We start from the raw sequence: 20,996 nt of genomic DNA on the forward strand, positions 1-20,996 counted from the left end.
AACCCCACATCGCCTTGTCATTTTGCCTCACTGGGTAATCCAAGCTTCTCACTTTAGATAATTCATCGAAGTCCCACCACGGTAATGACATAATGTCATATAAACGTTTGAAATATTGGACGCCGTACTCTCTACGAATAGCGTATGCGTTCACTTGTGGCAGAAATCCCCAACTGATAATGTCGCCAAGAGAAACAGTTCTATCACGTTGGAAATACTTCAAAGGCCTCTTGAACTTTCTCTCATGACTGTCTTTGAACCACTTCGAACGATCTTCTTTTTCAACATCTGATTGACTTTCTTTCTCAGCATCTTTTTTCAGATTTTCAAACACATTCTCGTTTACAGCTTCAGTCACCTTTTGTCGCAACTCTTCTCTATTTTCTGCTGCAAAGAACTCCATTAGAGTTGGCAGTTTTGATGTATCTTCAGCGACCTCTTCACTATCAGAACACTCCTCTACTTCAACTCGATCATATTGATCAGCCTCTTCAACATAATCATACTTATAATCTTGCTGTTTATTTATATCAAACGATTCCAAATCTTCTTCAGAGTCGAAGGGAATCTCAGGATTTACATCTTTGAACATCTCCCTATACACATCTAAACGCAAGAACAATGGTTCAGAATGTTCTACAATCTGCGTCTTACCTGACTCCCCCTTTCCCGAAGCTTCACCACTTTTTTCATTCACCGTGTCGTTCATCAAATCATCAACGACCTTTTCAGTAGCAGCTTCTGTAACCCTAACACCAGAACCTCCTGCAGCGTCATATCATCGTCACCTTTAGAACTATGACTGCTTGCTGAGTATACAAACTCATCATCATCATCATCATCATCTTCATCATCCTCTTCATCGTCGTCACCAATCAATTCATGCATTAGAGTCTCTTCTTCAAATAAACCAGAGACTGCAGAGATAGGGTCAGGATTCTCTGTAACCATTGAAGGTACTAGAGCCATTTCAGGCACAGATGAACTTCCTTCAACTCCTTTACCTTTATCTTTCATCTGCATTTCAAGTTCAGCTTGACGTTCAGCACGAAGGTCTTCCACTTTCAACTCTTCAAACCTTTGATCGACTGACATTCCAAGCAAACTTTTGACCACTCTATTCAGCATATAGACTTCATGGTCACTTACCGCTTTAGCTGCTGCAAGCTCTTTGTTCTTAAGCTTGAAATATTCGTTCTGACCATCACGTCGATTCTTCTCTTCTTCAAGCTCAGACACGCGAACTTTTAGAATATCGATTTCAGTCTGATCAGCATCAACTTTCTTTGTCAATTCTTTATTTTCACTCTCTAACTTCTGCACACGAACTGCAAGAAGTTTTTCTCTATCAGCTACCTTCTTGATCTCAGCTGCCAACCTTTTGTTTTCCGCAACAACTTCTTCAACTTTTCTTTCAACATTTCTAACTTGAGAAGCGTTTGCAAAGTCGAAATCTCCAGCATCTAGTAGGTTATCTTGTGGTGTCGGAAGACCTTTACTAAAAGAACCAGGTTGTACATGGGTGAGTGGAGGTGTGCCGAAGATATCTTGTGAAGTGAAAAATGGTTGTTGTGGTGGTGGTGTTGATTGAGGAATAGGTGATAGTTGTCTTGGAGGTGTGGGTTGTCTGAGTGGTGATGAATGTTGTGGAGATGTAGGCTGTCTTGGTGAAGATTGGTGAATAGGTGATTGTGGAGGTGTTGGTTCACGTGGAGGTGTTGAAGGTTTTTGACTTTCCTTTTCAGGCTTCTTCTTCTGCACAATCTTCTGAGGTCTTTTTGAGATTCTAACTTTTGGTGTTGCTTTCTTTCTACTCCTTGGAGTTGATTGCGATTCAGATACATGTTCCGGTGAAGGAACATAAGGAGCATCCTCCTGTTCTTGCCTCTTTCTCTTCTTGATCAACTTTTCTTTTTCTGCCTCTTCTCTCATTCTTCTTTCACGTTCAACCTCATCTACCACTTCGTCATCTGATGAACTTGAAGAACTAGTTGTTTCTTTGTCAACGTCATCACCTTCAATATCATCGATCACCTTCTCTTTCTCTTTCTGAATGTCAGAAGTGACAGTCTGCACAACATTTTCAATAAAATCTGTATCTGTCGTAAACAAATCTGCATTAATTTCTATATCTTCACCACCAGCCGCCTCTTGTTCCTTTTCAACATTCACAGCAGGAACATCTTCATCAGGCTCATCGATTAACATCGTTTGAACTTTCTTCTTTTGCTTCTTCTTCGGCTTAGAAGGAGAACCTTCACCTGGTTCTGCTGTAGGAGTCGCTAGTCTGCGTCTCCTTCCAGATTCTTTTACGTACCATTCATTCCTTATGTCTTTGAATTTTTCCAGAATCCTCAGCTCATCAGCGTATGATGCCTCTTTCATTTCTTCCTGATTTCTCTAGTTCTGATGATTCACTGGATCAGGATCAATATACTTCACATCTTTGATGTACCCAAAGTTTTCAATCACAAGATCAGGCTCTGGGTGATTCGGATGGTATTTGATTAACTGCACCAACGTGTTGTTCGACATGTGAGCTTGTACTAAACGATCACTTTGAATGTTTCTATCTATTCCTGGATATGCGTGATCAATTAACATCTGCACAAACCGTGGATATTTCCATGCTCTAACATTCGTTGTAATGTTCTCCGCCATGTAGTGAAACACTATATGCGAGAAATTATACTTTTTGTTCAAAACCAACGCCGTCAGCATATCCATTTGATAATCTCTCATTTGATCATAACCACCCTTTGTGTGACTTAGCGAAATCAGTATACAATGAATTAGAAACTTGAAAGACTTCTGAAATTTCGACTTTAGATAATTTCCCGTGTTCAATGCACCTCTGTATCCCATCCTAAGCATGCAACCTTTCACCATCCTTTCAGGAAACCTCGTAGGATAGCTAGCTTCATCTGGAAAGTTTACAACTTCACGTACAAGAGCTTCTGTCACCAAGATTGTCTCTAACTTCCCATTAACTTCCACAACCGATGAAATGACTTTGCTTTCCTCATCATAGCTAGCATTCTTCCAGAAACGTTCAATGTGTGATCTGTAGATTGGCCTTTGGTCCGTCAGCGCCTTCTTTATTGGAATCCGGTCCATGAAATCTAATATGCTACTGAAGTTTGACAATAACGGATTCTTTTCTACATCCAGATCACAACAACTATTGTGAACTGGATCAAAGACAACATTCGCCGACGCCTGCACAACAAAAACATGAACAACGATTTAGAAAAATTTCAAATTTTGAAATTCAACGTTGACTAAAAAGCAGACCAAAGGTGTACACACAGGCGGACTATAAACATTGCATACAAGCGGACCTCACAAGGCACGAATAAGCGAATCACATATTGTCCTATCACATATTGTCCTATGAGCGAACCACACAAGTGCACTAAAAGCGGATCTCAAAGTGTAAGCATAAGCGAACCAAACAAGTGATCGTATAAGCGGACCAACAAATTACCTATAAGCGGACTACTAACATGACATATGAGCGGATCTGATTGGTGATCTATAAGCGAACCTAAAAAGTGCACTTATAAGCGAACCTAAATGACTGTATAAGCGGACCTCTAGATACACATGCAATAACTTCTTAAATCCTAAAATTGAACTTGGATCTAGATTTTACCCATGATTCCGAGACTAGGGTATTCTTTTGATTTCATCAATTCTGTCTAAATAACCCTAAATCTAAACTTGAACCCACACAGCTCCGACACACAACACACACAGTCGAATAGATGCAATTACAGTACATTAACATCATCTACACTATCAGATGACACAAATAATCTGATCAATTTTAGCAAATATGACAGTTCAAGGCTTCAAAACCATTCCATTCATAACAAATAGCCGACGATCATGAAATAAACAAAAATTGAAAGAAAACATACCTTACCCATGATGTAATTAGACGAGATCTAACAAGAAACAATGAAAAAAACGGACAAATCAGTGAGGAAACGAGATGAACAATGAGGTTCGCTCGAAACACCTTAGAGTAAATTGACGTAAAAGCGGACCGGATTGAGTTGTGTAAATGACGTTAAAAGCGAACCACTGTGCTACTTATATGGGGACAGGTCTGCTTTTACAATATGTACCCAAAAGCGGACCACATGTTACTCTAGTGACACAAAAGCGAACCTGATGTGTCTTAAAAGCGAACCAGATTTATTATTTCAAAAAAAATTATTTTTATTCAATTTTTTACATTTCCGATTAATCACAGTGACACCCAGTTGACCAAGTCCAAGTCAATGACCTTGGTCAACTGTTTGACCCACCAAGTCCAAGTTAATGGCTTTGGATGATTAGATTTACGAAGTACCCTGATGTTTTATTTCAGAAATGGTTCAACTTAATGAACTTTTGAACATTTCAACCATTCACACTTTTTAACTTTCAAACTCAATACAAGTCTCAGTTTGCACTCATCAGCTTACCCAACCCTCATCAATCTCTGACATGATCTGCACAAAGACTTTGATCTTTCAATTCCCAATATCGGTTGTCTAAAATAAAATGAGAAATGAAAATATTTTTGGGATTTTATCTGGACAAACTGAAACTATGTGCACACAATATTTTTGTGAGCGTGTTAGGGGATCATATCAGCTGCCGACAGAACACAAGTACCGTTAAGCTGATATTACATTTTAAGCTTTAAACAGTTCACGTAGATTGCCGATATATTGATCCACTTAAATTCTCACAAAACTTTCAATCTATTCAGGATACGTGATTAGTGTTTTAAGACTTAAACGTTTACATGTGTCCCACCTCAGTATATACTCCCGTATCCGGATCCCAGTATTCAGTCTTACAGGTGAATATACCACAGCTGATATCTGTTGGGGGTAAATGCGAAACCGTGAGAGCTCAGGTCAGAACTTCCGTTCAGCAGAGAGATGACGGTTCGACTTTAAGGTGGGTCCCCTTTAGAGGATCTTCTATTTTCAACAGCAGCGACTATCAATTTTATTGTTTCATCAGCTTGCTGAGGGTGAAGCTTATGTTTCAAAGCTTTTTGCGGAAAGTATTATCCGGGGACTAGGTCAGTATTTCCATACAGCAGAAGTCCCGGGATAATACCCCAGATATCACCGAGCATAAAGACCTAGTATCTCAGAATACGGGACCTTTCAAACTGGATTTCAGGGGTTACCTATATATCCTGGAGGTGTTCCCCACGAAGACGCAAGTGAAATTTATGTTTATATCCCAAACTAATCTACTAATTCTGTAAAAACCTACCGGCACATCTTTAGCAAGACTGCTTAATTGCATTTTTACATTACAATTCTTTAGCGTACTGAATCCGTCTAGCTGATGTACTATCATTTCCCCTATTCTACACAACTCTTTTTTTAAATTTTTTAATGTTTTTGGATTTTTATGATTTTATCATGTTTTTGTATTTTTCTGCGAATATCTCCCCCTAAAACTAAAACATATTTTTGTGTTTTTGTTTTTATCGAAAAGCAGGAAATACAACTGTACAAAAAAATAACAACACGACACGGTTCATGTCAGATCGCTGCCCAGCTCGGCTTCACATTCGATAACCCTCCCAGATTGCAGATTTTTCAACCCATTTAACCTCAAAAGATAGTAAAATCTCTTTTTATCAAAAGGTTTTGTGTAAAAATCAGCTTTCCGATCATCGGTGCCCACATGTTCAATCCGTATTAATTTCTTCTCGTGACAATCTCTTATAAAATGGTGACGGATTTCAATGTGTTTTGTTTTCGAATGATGAACTGGATTTTTAGTAACATTTATGGCCGCTTCATTATCCACAAATATCGGTGTATCCAAGAATTGCAAACCGAAGTCGCGCATCTGCTGTTAGATCCAGAGGATCTGCGAGCAACAGCTAGAGGCTGAGACGTACTCAGCCTCACATGTAGGGAGCGCAACTGCAGTTTGTTTCTTGCACTGCCAGGTAACAAGCCGAGTTCCAAAAAACTGGCACCCAGCAGTGGTGGACTTTGCATTCTGCTTACAGCTACCAAAATCTGAATCAGCGAAACCGGATAAAGTAAAGTCACCCGAACGAGGGTACCACAAGCCGATGCTTGGGCAGCCCTTCAAATACCGTAAGATGCGTTTGACGATCGTCAGATGTGACTGCTTCGGATTCGACTGATATCTTGCACAGAGACATGTCGGGTACATGATGTCGGGATGGGAAGCTGTGAGATACATTAACGAACCAATGATTGATCGGTATAACGTTTCATCCATCTTCACGCCTTGTTCGTCAGGACAAATACCATGGTTCTGCGCAAGGGGGGTGGATGCAGGACTGCAATCTGTCATATCGAACTTGTCGAGCACGTCCTTTACATACTTTGACTGGTGAATGAAAATTCCGTCGGGCATTTGTTCTACCTGCAGCCCGAGGAAAAACTTCATCTCCCCCATCGAACTCATTTCGAACTTCTTCTTCATTACTCTCTCAAAATCTTTGCACAAATCGTCGTTGGTGGAACCGAAAATGATGTCATCAACGTATATCTGCACGATCAGCAAGTGGCCTGCTTCTTCTTTTGTGAACAGAGTGCTATCTACTGTGCCTCTCGTGAACCCGTTGTCCAGCAAGTAGGTGGAAAGCATCTCGTACCAGGCTCTCGGGGCCTGGTGAAGTCCGTAAAGTGCTTTATCCAATAGATACACTTTGTCTTTGTGTTGTGGGTCAGTGAACCCCGGTGGTTGCCCCACATACACTTCTTCTCGAATTTTGCCATACAGAAAAGATGATTTGACGTCGAGTTGATAGACTTTGAAATCTTTCCAAGATGCAAAGGCTAGAAAAATGCGGATTGCTTCAAGCCTTGCAACCGACGCATAAACTTCATCATAGTCTATTCCCTCCTGTTGGCTGAAGCCTTGGACCACTAGTCGTGCTTTGTTCCTCACCACGACTCCTCTATCGTCTCGTTTACATTTAAAGACCCATTTCGTCTTTATCAACTTCTGATTCTTTGGCAGATCAACAAGTCTCCAGACGCCCAATTTCTCGAACTGTTGTAGTTCCTCCTGCATAGCATTCACCCAACTGTCCTCGGTCAATGCTTCTTTGTAGGTCCTGGGCTCTATCTGCGAAATAAAACATTTAAATGAGACTTCTTTCTGCATATCAGCTATAGATGAATAAAAACATGTAAAAGCACGGTCTATCTGATGTCTCGTCTTGACACCACTCTGTAGATCGCCAATAATTTGTTCTGAAGGATGATAAGGCAGCGTCCGTGGCATCACCGTATCAGGCACCACTACTTCCGATTCCAGATTCGAAATGTCGAGATCAACGGTTTGATCAACAGCCTCCTCTGATGTCTCATTTGGTTCCTCGTCAAAGGTAGGAGCGGGTTCCTCCTCTGAGTCGCCAGAAACGTCAAATGACGGAGCTGGTTCCTCTGGCGGTACATGAATAGTTCCACTTGGTCCTGCTTCATCATCGTGAGTACCCACGGTGGGTATAGGAACATCTAGCAGTCTAGATACTGGCTCTTGTGACTGACTTTGCTGATACAGGTACATAAGAGCAAGTTCCTCATCACTCGGCTCGGACGACAAATGAAACGATTCCCAGAGTTTGTCGTAGTCGAACAGGAATCTTTGTCCGGGAAGTGGTTGCGATGGCGTGTGCTTCTGACAATCCACATGATGGACCTGAATCACCTTCCCTAGACATGGTACAAACACCCTTTTTAGCGGGCTGGCGTAACCTACAAAGAACCCTTCATTAGCTTTAGCGTCGAGTTTACCATCAACATCTATAAAAGTACATGGAGAGCCAAAAGGTTCTAGGAACTCAAGATTTGGCTTGTAACGATGCAGCAACTCAAAACACGTCTTTTTGTATGTCTTCACGGTGAGAACTCGGTTCAAGGTATAGCATGCCGCTGAAACTGCTTCACTCCAGAAGTAAATCGGAAGCTTGGAATCGGCCAACATTGTACGTGCAGTTTTGATCAGGGTCCTGTTCTTTCGTTCAGCCACACCGTTTTGCTGTGGTGTGTACGGTGCACTGAATTCATGTAGTATCCCCTTCTCGTTGCAGAACTCGTACATTTTGTTATTCTTGAACTCCGTTCCGTTGTCGCTTCGAATTCTCCTGATTGGCAGCTTGTACACCGTTTCCATCTTCTTAAACAAAATCATCAACGTCTCGAAATTTTCATCTTTTCTCTCCAAGCATGCCACCCACGAAAACCTCGAATAATCATCTGTCACCACTAAGCAATAAGAATCCCCACTGATGCTTTTGACATTGACAGGCCCGAAGAGATCCATGTGCAATCTCTCGAGAGGTAACTTGATAGTGTTGAGCATCTTCAGCGGATGTGACTTTCGAACCTGTTTACCCTTTTTACAAGCAATGCAATCATCAGGCAAATGAAAGTTTTTTACATTTACACCTTCAACTAAATCATTGTGCACCAGAAAATTCATCTTACGTACATGAATATGTCCCATTTTTCTGTGCCACATTACCGATTCTTTTTCAGTTGCTTTTGATTTAGTGACAAAACATTGCTTTTGAGGAGTTGTTGGCATTGCAGCACTCATATCTAAAATATAAAGATCGTTAACCCTCGGAGCGCGCAACAGCACCAACTCATCAGGGACTTTAAACCCTGGTTTTATAACCAAACACTCTGATTTTGTAAAATGAACGCTAAAATCCTTATCACATATTTGTGATATGCTTAACAAATTGTTTGTCAACTCTATAATGTAGTTCACTTTGTCAAAAGATATCACTCCGTTGGTAAGCTTTCCCTGGCCGACAATTCTGCCACCTTGGTTTCCAGCAAACCCCACGTAGCTTCCATTTATAGCCTTGACATCATACAAGAGAGCTAATGACCCAGTCATGTGGCGTGATGCTCCACTGTCCAATATCCACCTCGAAAGAACAGACTTGGGCAGCCCCTGCAACCAACACACAAACACATTACTCAAACAATGATGCCCACGGTTTCTTGACTTCTGACACGGATCCAAACACTACATCGCACTTCTCATTTGTTTTAGGAAAGTTAAATGTGACATTTGAAGCTTCTTCTTTGACATCTTGTTTTATTTTGTTGTTAATTGTGGGAAATTCTGACAAAAACTTATCAAACTCAGTCTCAAACTCAACAACATCATCTTTAACAAGATTTGACTCATTTTTCAAAACACTTTCCATTTTCTTGATTTCAACTGGAGGTTTCGATTTCACGATCCACGATTGATTTTCAAAAACTTTTGCTTTGGGGTAAAACTTTGAAGTCTTGTGAGACTTAGAAGATTCGCCAATTTCGAAAATCGACTTCGGCTTATCCTCCGACTTCAAGGTTTCACCTCTTTTAAGAATACGGACCGGGGAAATCATTTCTTGTTTACCCTTTTCAACAACCGGTGACTTTGGTCGAGATTTTTGAACCATTTGTTTTGAAATACTCTTGTTTTGAACCTTAGGTTTTTCAACCTTTGGTTTCTCAACCACTTGTTTTTTAACAGATTTTTCAACAACCGGTTTCTTAAAAACATTCTGACATTGTTTAGCCATATGTCCGATTTCATTGCAGTGATAGCACACACGTTTGTCATACTCGACAAAAGTGTTATTAACAGTTTCCACTTTCAGCTTCTGCGCTGCATTGAAATCGTCAACAGCTTTTTGACTAAAGATATATTCTTTTTCATTCTCAGTGCTAGGACCAGCGACAAACACGTCATCAATCCTATCTTTTGGCTTGACTACCTGCTTAGCCATTTTCTTCTCAAAACCAATACCTTTTTTCTTTAACTGATTTTTCTTGTTTTGACTTTTACCCACCCATCTATTTTTTCCGGACTAGTGGGACATGAAGAACCAACTGATTTCTTCAATTTCGAAAAGAAATCATTTTTCTTGATTTCGTTAACACTCAGTTCAACCAACTTAAAAACTTTCTCAACATTCTCAAACTTGACGTTCTGAAGCGGAAACTCAATGTCCGAATAAAGTTTGTCAGTTCCAATCATAGTGTAAACCACCATGATCGGATCATCATTCGCACTTTTATCCGTTTTCGACAAATAACGATCTAAGAAATTCCCATCCTCCTCAGAATCACTGACAGACTTCACCGAGTTAGCTTTCTCAGATTTTTCACTTTCATCATCCAACACCTGATCGATAACGTTTTTAATAACCTGAGATTCGTTATCAGTGTCAGATGCAGCGAAAGTGATATCAATGTTATCAGGTAAATCACTTTCAATAGTTTTCAACTTAAGGTTTAGCGCAGCTTCCACCCCATCTGGATATTTCTGAGTGTAATGATTCCACATTGGGGGTGGAACACTGTTAAAGACAGGTGAAGCATGTAACTGTTGAGGGACTATTTGTTCAAACACATACGATGAAGCTACATAACTCATCAACTTTTGATCAATTCTGTCATTCTCAATTTTAACCAACTCAAGTTCTTTTCTTAAAGATGCGATCATGTCAAGATGAAAATTAACTTCTCTTTGTTTATCAAACAATGTGGATTGAGCCAACTTTGTTGCTTCATCGTTTTCAATACTCTCTTTTTGAATCATTTTGATTGACCTAGATAACGTGTCATATGCCTCTTTTACCTGTTCTAGATCAAACTTCACCAAATCAGTATGTTGTTTCAATTCCTGATATTTAGTGTCTTTTTCAAGACACTCCATGCAAGGTTGTGAACAACTTTGACATGGTGTTTCGGGGATTGAAACATTTTCAACAACAATCTTATCCTCACACACAACTTTACCGACTTCATTCGACTCTGACTCAGACGATTTGACAACGTTGACCTCTAGGACTCCAATTTCCTCTCCTAGAACTGACACCTTATCAACTGACTCCTGGAAATCTGTGTCTACCTCTTTTAACTTGCTCATCAAAGCTTTGTCTGCAATTTCCTTTAGAGCCTCTCCATTCATTTCCTTTGAAACGTCGATCACCTCCTCGACTGCTCCTATCTCTTCTTCAAATCTCGGACACATTCCAGTTCTCGGCTCTTCAAAGTAATCTACAAAAGAATTAAAAACGTTAGGAGGCAGAATAGATTTCATTGTATAAACAAATTCCTCCTGCCGTGATTGAAAATTGAGCACTTCAGTCACTGATTCCTCAACTGCTGCAACACCTTCCTTAGAGACCTTTTCAACAACCTCAGGAATCACCTCGTCAACTACCTCAGTAACCACTTCATCAACCACCTCAGGAGCCACTTCACAAACAATCTCAGGAACTACCTCATCGGCAATCTCAGTAACTACCTCATCGATAACCTTTGACTCTTCAACTGTCTCGGTAATCTCAACTACCTCAGCCATCATTGCCTGATCATCCTTTCCTGGTACAAACTTATCCCAACTAAACCCAGAAGCGACTTTTTCATCATCTTGGTTTACAATAAGTGCCTTCTCTGGTTTATTCTCGATCTGAGGCCTCTGAACAGCTGGCTGTTGATTTGGTCTGTGATAGATCGCCTGTCTGTAGTAATCGTTTGTGAACGGATTTTGATGATTGTTCACTTCACGGTTGGGGCATTCACGTTTGAAGTGACCACGTTCTTTACACTTAAAACAAGTAACCTTCGATTTATCAAACCCTAACTTTTGATCAGGGCCTGACAGACTGCTTCGACCAGTAATCTCCATAAAGCGTTGAGCTCTGCGTACCAAACTCGCCATGCACCATTTTATATCTATCAGTTCAAGTTCTTCAGGATCGATCTGGTCGTAATCCTCTTTTGTCATATCGAGATTACCGATCCTTCCTGCTACCAAACCCTCATAAGCTTCCAGAACTGATGCTAGTAATGAGATGTGTTGCTTGGCTGCATTCTCGGTAATCTCATTCCCATTCTTGATGTTGACAGCTATGTTACACTGCACACCAGATACAAACGCCTATTGATTTGAACCTGTAGAACTTTGAGGAGAATTCTGTTCTGAAACTTTAACGTTTGGCTCAAAGTTGGCAAATGGAGTAGACTGGCTTGACTGATAAGTATTTGATGCAGCATTGGAGGTGTTGTCAGCACTAAACCCTGTCTGAATCTTTGGACTTTGAACATTTGTTGCTGCCGGACTGTTTTTATAATACAATGACACATCTTGCGGCATATTTGCTGAGTTCATCTTCTTTATCTTTACCAGCTCCAGCTCATGAGCTTCTATTTTCTCGATAAACACACTCAAACTATAGTTCACAAAATCTGAACTATTTTTCAACATCATCAAATATGTTCCCCATTATTCATAGGGAAGAGCATCACATAGCTTGTCGATCCATTCCTCATTCATTTTCTCAATATTCAACCTTCTCATTTCGACGACCAAATGACAATATCTCTCTATTAGTTGCTTTGTCGACTCGCCTTTAATTCTAGTGAAGATATCAAACTCTTTCTTTATCAGCGCTTTCTTACTTTTGATCATAGATGCACTGCCTTTAAACTTCTGTTCCAAAGCTTGCCATATTGATTGTGCACTCTCATCGTGCTATAACAGAACTAGAATATCTTCCTTAATCGCTTGCTGCAGAATACTAACCATCTTCTTCTCTGCTTTAAACTCTATCTGCTCCGCATCTGTAAGACTTGCGATAGTTTTCAACATATTCAACCCATCCATCGGAGGAACATATTTGCGTTCGATTTTCATCCAGCATTCTAGATGGTTGGCCTGCACCCAGTTTTTGAATCTCCCGGACCACCCCGAATACTCATCCAGACTCATCAACTTTGGCGGCTTCTGCATAGTTCCAAGTTCGTTTTCCAAATTTACGTTTTGCATGATGCTCGTCGGACTCTGAGTAACTCCACCACTACCAGCAAACATGTTATAAAAGTCTTGACTTTCCATTTTTAATCACAACGGAGAAATTTACACACAATTGTTCAAATAAGCGGATCTACACCCACCGAATAAGCAAACCAGCTCTTGAACTAATAAGCGAACCAACCGTATTCCAGAAAGTGATCCTTCGAGCGGACTAGAATTGTCTCTATCAGCGAACCAGACAGTGATCCTTCGAGCGGACCAGAATTGTCTATATCAGCGAACCAGAAAGTGATCCTTCGAGCGGACCAGAATTGTCTCTATCAGCGAACCAGAAAGTGATCCTTCGAGCGGACCAGAATTGTCTCTATCAGCGAACCAGAAAGTGATCCTTCGAGCGAACCTTTCGAGCAGACCAAACAATACCCCTAGGAGCGAACCTGAAAACTTGTGAACCTTGGAGCAGACCTTAAAAGCGAACCTAAGTTGACGTAAAAGCGGATCTGTTTCTCGAGTGGTTTTTGGTCCCTTTTAGGCTGAATTTGAGTCTAATCTTCTCAAGGGTTTGTTATTAGTAGATTTTACACCTTATGTCAACTTTTCAGTCCATTTCAACCGTTCAAACTGTCTGAATCTCCAAAAGTACGGGTAAAAAGCTTTGTATCTGGCAAACTAACTCACAACTGGCTCTGATACCAATTGTAGGATCAGTTTTGACCTCTAGAACGAGTCAATCAGAGCTAGTGCGTGCCGGAAATGTCGCGGAAATACATTTCAGACATGATACAAAGCAAACAGTAAAAGAATGGAGTAGAAACAGAGGAATTATACTTTAAACACACTTTTTCACTTGTATTTCACTTGACGTACGGACAGCACTTCGACTTGAGTTCACATACAAGGTTACAAATGAAACACAAAACAGGGGTATTTATATAGTATCTGGTCCGCTTATGTGACATGCCACAAAAGCGGATCTCACTAACAATTGGGTTTGCTTTTGTGGACATGTGACACAAAAGCGGACCTCTTACATTCAAACCATAAAATTACATTTTAACCCCCTGAACTATACAAAATTAACCTATCTGGACCCTATACATGAAACTAGTGCAACAAAGACTCAGGCTTTAGACATTGTGTACCAACAGTACCTGCTATATCGTCGTCATTCTGCACCAACTCCTGAGCATTCCTCTGGATGAATCACGCGCTTGTTTCCCTGGCCCCTCCATGCTTCTTTATAAGTTTTGGGCAGTTGGTTTTGATGTGTCCTTCCTCGTTACAGTTGTAACATGACGCGTTCTTCAACTCCTTGCAATCTAAAGTCTTGTGACCCTTGGTCTTGCAAATTCCACACAGTTTAGCACTTGGGTCAATTGTACATTTTCCAGAATGTTGCTTTCTGCAGTTACTGCATTTGGGTTTGTCATTAGATTGACTCGAATTTTTCCTAAACTCGGAATCCTTCTTGCTCTTAAAACTTCCCTTTATCTTCCTGTCAGATTGCTGAGAGTTTTCCTCCTCTCTTTCCCTTTTTCCCTCGCCAGAAGCCTTAATAAACTTATTTCTGATTGCATCTAAGGTGAGAGATAGGGATAAGTCCACTGCGGACCTGTATGTGGTAGGCGTAGATGCTTTAACATTCCCCTTTATCTCTGGTGCTAGGCCTCCAATAAAACGCGCTATGTGTTTAGGTTCAGGGGTGACTAAATACGGAACTAGGTGGGACATCGTGTTAAAACTTGTCACATATGCCTGACAATCCAAATTCTCCATGACCAGAGTCAAGAAGTCTGATTCTATCTTTTCTACCTCATGCTGAGGACAATAGTTTTCCTTGATCAATGCCTCAAATTGATCCCAAGATAAGTTATAAAGTAGGGTCTTTCCCGTGGCTTAGAGCAATGATCTCCACCATGCCAACGCTTCTCCTTTGAATGATTGTGAAACAAATTTCACAACATCCTGTTCTGCACAACCGCTGATGTCAACAACAGTGTCCATTTCATCGAGCCATGTCATGCAATCGATGGCTCCTTTCTCTCCTGTAAAGTCTCTGGGCTTGCAGGAGACAAAATATTTATAGGAGCAACTCTTAACTGGTGCCTCTTGATGAAGCACAACCTGACCAGACGGGACACTCCTCTGGTTTGATGAGTGATGAACATCGTCTTCCTCTGACTCATGTGATTTAGGAGGGGGCTTACTACGAGCCACAGATAGAGTCTTAGAGTGTGTATCCCTTGATTCATTATTTTGTCTGTCGAGAGCTCGAGTAACAGCATCATCTATTAATGCCTGTAGTTCTGCACCAGTTATATTAATTCTGGTAGTATCATTGTTCTCCTTCGGGTGGCTGTTAACCTCGTCTGACCCAGCCATGTATCCTGATTGCTACATAAATATTGACAATGATTTATTCGAAGGTTATTATGGGATTATCATTTTTGATGACTCATTAACCATGGTAATATGAACCATATGGGTTAATTTATTAATTATATTTAATTAGTATTTTCATTATAATTTATCCTAGTTATAAATCATTAAGGATATTAAAGTGGCACAACGGCCTTGTCACGAGGACAGATTTGAATTTATAAGCCATGATCGTTTGGGAACGAGGCATTTAAGGTTTGAGCATAGTCGGTTACTTTTCTTGACAGAGAGTCGAAGACTACAACTGCCTTTTGTCTTTTAGGACAATAGATATAGCCCGTGGGCATTTCCCTTCTGATGGATGTTTATGATATGATCATCTTTTCAGATGCTATTAGTCGAGATCGTATGGATCCTACCGACTATTATGCTTGGACGCAATCCAACATCTTTAGACAGGGGGTAAAGACCACCACTGTCGTTGTCTTATCGGACAACAAGTTTAGCCCGTAGGCACTTCATCACTAATGGATGTTTATAATATGATCATCTTATAGGATGATATAAGCCATGATTTCTGGATCATTAGGCTAGATCAGGAAGTTTGAAGAATTCCAACATAGGAATGATTATTGTGATTTTCTCGAATCACTTTTGTCAGGAGTGCTAACACGTTCTTAGGTGTTAACAAGAATCTGAATCTCTTTTAAACAGGTTTTTCCATCTTAGCCAGGTCTTTAATGACATTCAAGCTAGATTATGCCCTTTAAGATTCTCTTTAATATTTAACGCAAAACAATCCTAAATTAAGATATTAATAAGGATCTAAATCTGATTGAGGAACTACCATCTTGGCCCTGTCTTTACATGACACGTGGCTAGGTCTTGTCCTTTTTAGATTTTTGCCATTCTATTAAAATGGTAGTTTTTATAAAAGGAATGTTATTTTTATTTGTTTCATACTTCATGTTTTAGTATGAAAATTTAAAGTTAATCATTCCACTATATAAAATTAGAGTACAGACCTGCCCTAAACGGGACTTGAAAAGAATGATGTTGTCCTCGAAGGGACTGAAAAATAAATATGTCCTTATAAGGACTATTAAAGAAACGATCTTCAGCAAGAGGAGTTTTCTTCTTTATTTTATTTCTGAATGTTTTCTCCCTGGATGCACGTTTCATTCAAGCCGCGGTAGAAAGCTCAGCATTTCAAGGCTCCAGTTGTAGAGGATTTCCAATACGGCTTCTTTGCTTGATGACATATTTAGAATATATACAAAATTGGAAGCAATAGATTTCCTAATAAGGATGAGGGTATTCCTATGTTAAGTCTAGACTCAGAACGTCAAGGAATGTGCTTCTGTGTCATTGAGACTAAACACAAAAGGCTAGTGTTTAATTCACTCAATGTTGGCTCTGATACCAACCTGTCACACCCCAAATTTCCACGTGTCACCGGTGGGCCCGGTGGGGAGTATCGTGACGTAGTTGATATCATCATAGTCAAACAACACAATATATAAATGCACAGCGGAAGCAAAAGATAAATATATTACAATCCGAATATAACGTAATATCAGAGTATTACAACGGAAAGTAAAGGATCCACAGGCGGATCAAATAAAAGAAAAACTATTCAACAGACTTCAGGCATCTAGAACTTGCAAGATTCCTTATTAACGCCCTGAGCTTCCAGCCAATTACGTTCAGTACCTGTCACTTAACCTTTTTGGAAAATACGTCAGTTTACACTGGTAAATACAATTAACTGACTCATTTTGGAAAAGAGTTTGAAAATTGATTTGAATGCACGAGGCACAAAATATCTTTTATAACTTGGGACAATCTTATTAATAAAAATCTTGTATCCGATTTACATGTTTGTCCAACATTTAGGGCCGGTGATTATACAATACAAGCCGGTCAAGATTAATCGACACACCATAAATATAACTCACAAGAAGACACCTTACGAGTGAGTATATCTTTTACATACGCAACAGGAGGTGTTATGCCTACACCATGTGCTTAAGTTATGGCCATTCACTTTTTAAATGAGCCAAGGATATCAAGGACACGGTCATTAACCCCTAATGTTATTTGTTATCAATCAATACAGATTAAAACGGGATTATGCAATTTAATCATCTTCGATCAAAAGGTTTCTACACCCGACCAAGCGGTATTTTTATAATACCGTATCCCAAGCCCGTATAAGGGAAAATAAGTTAAAAGTATTTACCTGAGCTAGCAATGCAATTTATACTTAGCCGTATATTCAAATCAGCAAGCACAAGTACTTCTATTGGGGCTCTTAATCTAGAACGGAGGTTTTATTAACCTATTAGATTCCTAACGGGTCTTATTTAAGTCGTAACTTAGACCGGTTAGTTTTTAAGGAACGGTTCACGGTTCTTACGCACGATTAAGCGAAGACCGGAATAGAATGTGATTTAGACCCGACAAGTTTGAAGACTTGTATAATATGGGTAAACTAAACACATTCTGGATTTTGAGATAAAAATGATAAGGTTTGGCCCGTTTTGGCTAATTTATGCAAACTAGTTACATAAACCGAACCGAACGCGTAAGAAGCGTAACGGGTAACCATAAGAGTCATATACAGGTTTCCTAAGTTAATATGCCTTATATATGTTGTGATATCAGTAAGATACCTTCCATTATGCCCAAAACGAAATAAGGACCAATTTATGCCCCGTAGGGGTATTTTGGTCATTTTAAAGGTTATAAAAGAGATTAAATATTATTCTGAGTTACAGATCTGATTTAATCAGTAAATATACTTAATTTAATAAGTTATAACAGTAGGGTATCATATATATGTGAAATTTATTAATTATAACCATACTATGCACCATAGGGGCATTTTGGTAATTTCACATAGGTTAAAAAGGTCAAAACTGAAAACCTGAGTTTAAAACTTTTCCTTACTGTTAAAATATAAAAATTTTACTGAATACATCAGTAGGTTTCAACCTCATATGCTTAAATAGGTTCTAGCACATACTTATGCGTTAAAAACGCTTAAAAGGCGATTTGGAGCCATTTCCGGGTTTTATATAGAAAGCTGATATTTTTAAAATTCCAGAAGGCTCAAAATAATTTATTTAACTTATTAGATCAGTAGAAAAAGGTTTGGGGTCAAAAGGATTTGTAAAACTCATTTTATAGCCCAAAAGGGCAAAACCGACAATTACCGAATCAAGCTCAGAACTCTAAGTTATGCTCAGCCTAAAAATAAATAAAAATCTTCAAAAATCCTAAAATATTATTTTATATCAGTAGGTAAAAAGTTTGTTTTCAAAAATTGGGTTTAGGTAGGCTATACGCTAATTACGCCGTTTATTTAATAAAAAGCTTTCTAATTGCGCTAATGAGCATAACTCTTAATCTAGACCTCAAACTGATGTCAAACTTTGGGTGTAAGTTTTTAAATCAGTAACTAAGGTTTCTACTCTTTCACATTTTCAAAAATCACGTTTTAAGGTCTAAAGGGCATAACGGTCAACATTTAGGCATTTAACGGAAACATGCATGAACTAGGATTTCTATGGAACCAAGTTGTATAACCTCGGAGGGTTATACTAACTTATAATATGGTCCTAATGGAATCCTAAGGCATATCTAAACTAAGCTGAATCGGGTCAGAACTGAAAGTCAAAGCAAAAGTCAACTTTTGCGACTTTCGGTTCCGAACCGAGCCTATACTTAGAATTGTCGGGTTGAACATGCTTAGACATGTTCAATTAATAATTACCAAGTTATTAATATGAGAAAACTGATATTATGGCTTCTATATTGATAGTTATGTATTTATTTAAAACTAACCCGTTTGACTTTTATTTGACCCGACAATTTAACTAAGTAAACGTGGTAATTAGGAGGTGCCCTTTTGAGGGTTTAACACCCACCTAATTACGGTCACGTAGCCATGTTCGTTGCGAACAATGGCTCAACCATTTGAAAGTCAAAGCGTTTATCGAAAACGCTTGACTTTTCGGCTATAAACGCTAAATAATTAAACTAAGCACGAAAGGGGACTTACAAAGGGTCCAAAGGACTGAGGGAGGTTCTCAAAAGAGTTCAAGATCCTCACAATTCAGAGAGTTTATCAGATTGAAGGAGAGGTGCAAATGAGAGCCAAACATTCAATGGGTATTTATAGGATTTAGAGGACCGTTAGGATCGTTCCTTGATAAATGTGATCAAATCTAGACCGTACACCTTTACCCCTTGTTTTAGCAATCTATGGGCTGCCCAAGGACTGAAGAAAACCATTTGCAATTGATTAAAACAGCTGTAACAGCTGGAAATCAAGTTTCTAAAATGGCAGTTTTGGTCCCTGCATGCTTCTAGCCCCTTTCTGATGCGTTTGAGGCCCGTTAAACCATTTTTAAGGCTATAAAATGATGCCTAAGCATAGGGAATATGAAACATGCTCAAAAATATGCCGGATGTCGGTTCGTTTGGTCCTACGGTCACGTTGTTCGGCTAATTACGACGGAACACGGACGGACGCGAAAAACGGTCCAAATTACGCGACGAGTGGAATTTTATCATGCCACACACTAAAAGAAAATATTTTAGCCTTCCATGGCCCATAATAATCATTCCCAAGCATATATTTAAATATTACTACGCTCCCGTTTGCTTAAATGGTCACTGAATGGCGTAGATTCAAAATTTGACGCTTTAGGCCCCTCTATTGCGCAAACTTGCACATTTCATCATTATTAGCATTGAAGCCTCATCTAATCCATATTAGGCATCCTTGAAAGTATTATTAAACATTACGATGCTTCGGGTTCTCTAAAAGGTCATTCAGAGGTATAATTAAACATATTGACACTTTTAGTCCCTCTAACTTGCAAAGTTGCGCGTAACTTTACTCAAAGGCACAAAAGCCTTGGACGACCAACGATTGGCATTCCCGAGAGCATAATCAAATATCATGAAGCTCTCGGTTTGTTAAAAGGTCACTCAGAGGTAAGAATTAACATGTTGACGCTTTTAACCCTTTATTGCGCAAACTTTCAATTAAATACACAAACGGCTACACTTGATCAACAAGTGGCTTATTTGTGAATATAAAACCATAAAAGGTTATTTAAAAGTTATTTAAGTTTTGTTAATACTTCTAGTTTGTTTATAATTAAAGTTTTTCGATTTTTCGAAAAATTAGTCCCTAAATCCCAAGGTTTGACTTTATTAGGGTTTACTACACGTGTCAATACATCATTGGACGTGATTTTACGAGGTGTTACACATAGCGTTCAATATGGGCCAAATCAACCATGTGTTTTGGTTTAAAAATACCACTTTTAGAGCGGGTTTGCATCGGATGAGTGGACTGAGGTGGTTGTGTAGTAGGGGCTGTTTGGGTCGAGGGGATGGGTTCTTGGGTTGAAGATTGAACATGCTGCGTGACGAGGTGTGACCCGCATCGGTCAACCCGACCCGGTTACAACCTATTATCTTAATATAAATATAAATGATTATTCTAGAACCTTCCATAACTGCATGGAAGTTACACAACCAAATCTCCAACTTTTTGGGAAGATCATGTAAATCTCTAACTTATCGGAATATATCCTAGGTTAGAGGAAACCCTAATGGAAAACCTATAAATAAAGGTAAACGTATAAGGTATGATCATCTTGCTCTCATATAACTTTTCTCTCCTCAATTTCCTTTACTCCCATAAACCGAGACTTATTCTCACACCGGAGGGTGGTTACAGGAATAACCCCATT

The 20,996-nt window shown here is 39.4% G+C and overlaps 1 protein-coding gene across 1 annotated transcript; it reads right to left on the reverse strand.

Annotated features, from left to right (window-relative positions):
- Positions 1–708: 708 nt before the first annotated feature.
- LOC110900951 (neurofilament medium polypeptide-like) lies at positions 709–2,385 on the reverse strand. Its single transcript, XM_022147805.1, has one exon. The coding sequence runs from the start codon at positions 2,383–2,385 to the stop codon at positions 709–711; it is 1,677 nt and encodes a 558-aa protein (XP_022003497.1).
- Positions 2,386–20,996: the final 18,611 nt, after the last annotated feature.

The sequence above is a fragment of the Helianthus annuus genome, chromosome 13 (genome assembly GCF_002127325.2).
Source record: "Helianthus annuus cultivar XRQ/B chromosome 13, HanXRQr2.0-SUNRISE, whole genome shotgun sequence".
Classification (NCBI taxonomy): domain Eukaryota; kingdom Viridiplantae; phylum Streptophyta; class Magnoliopsida; order Asterales; family Asteraceae; genus Helianthus; species Helianthus annuus.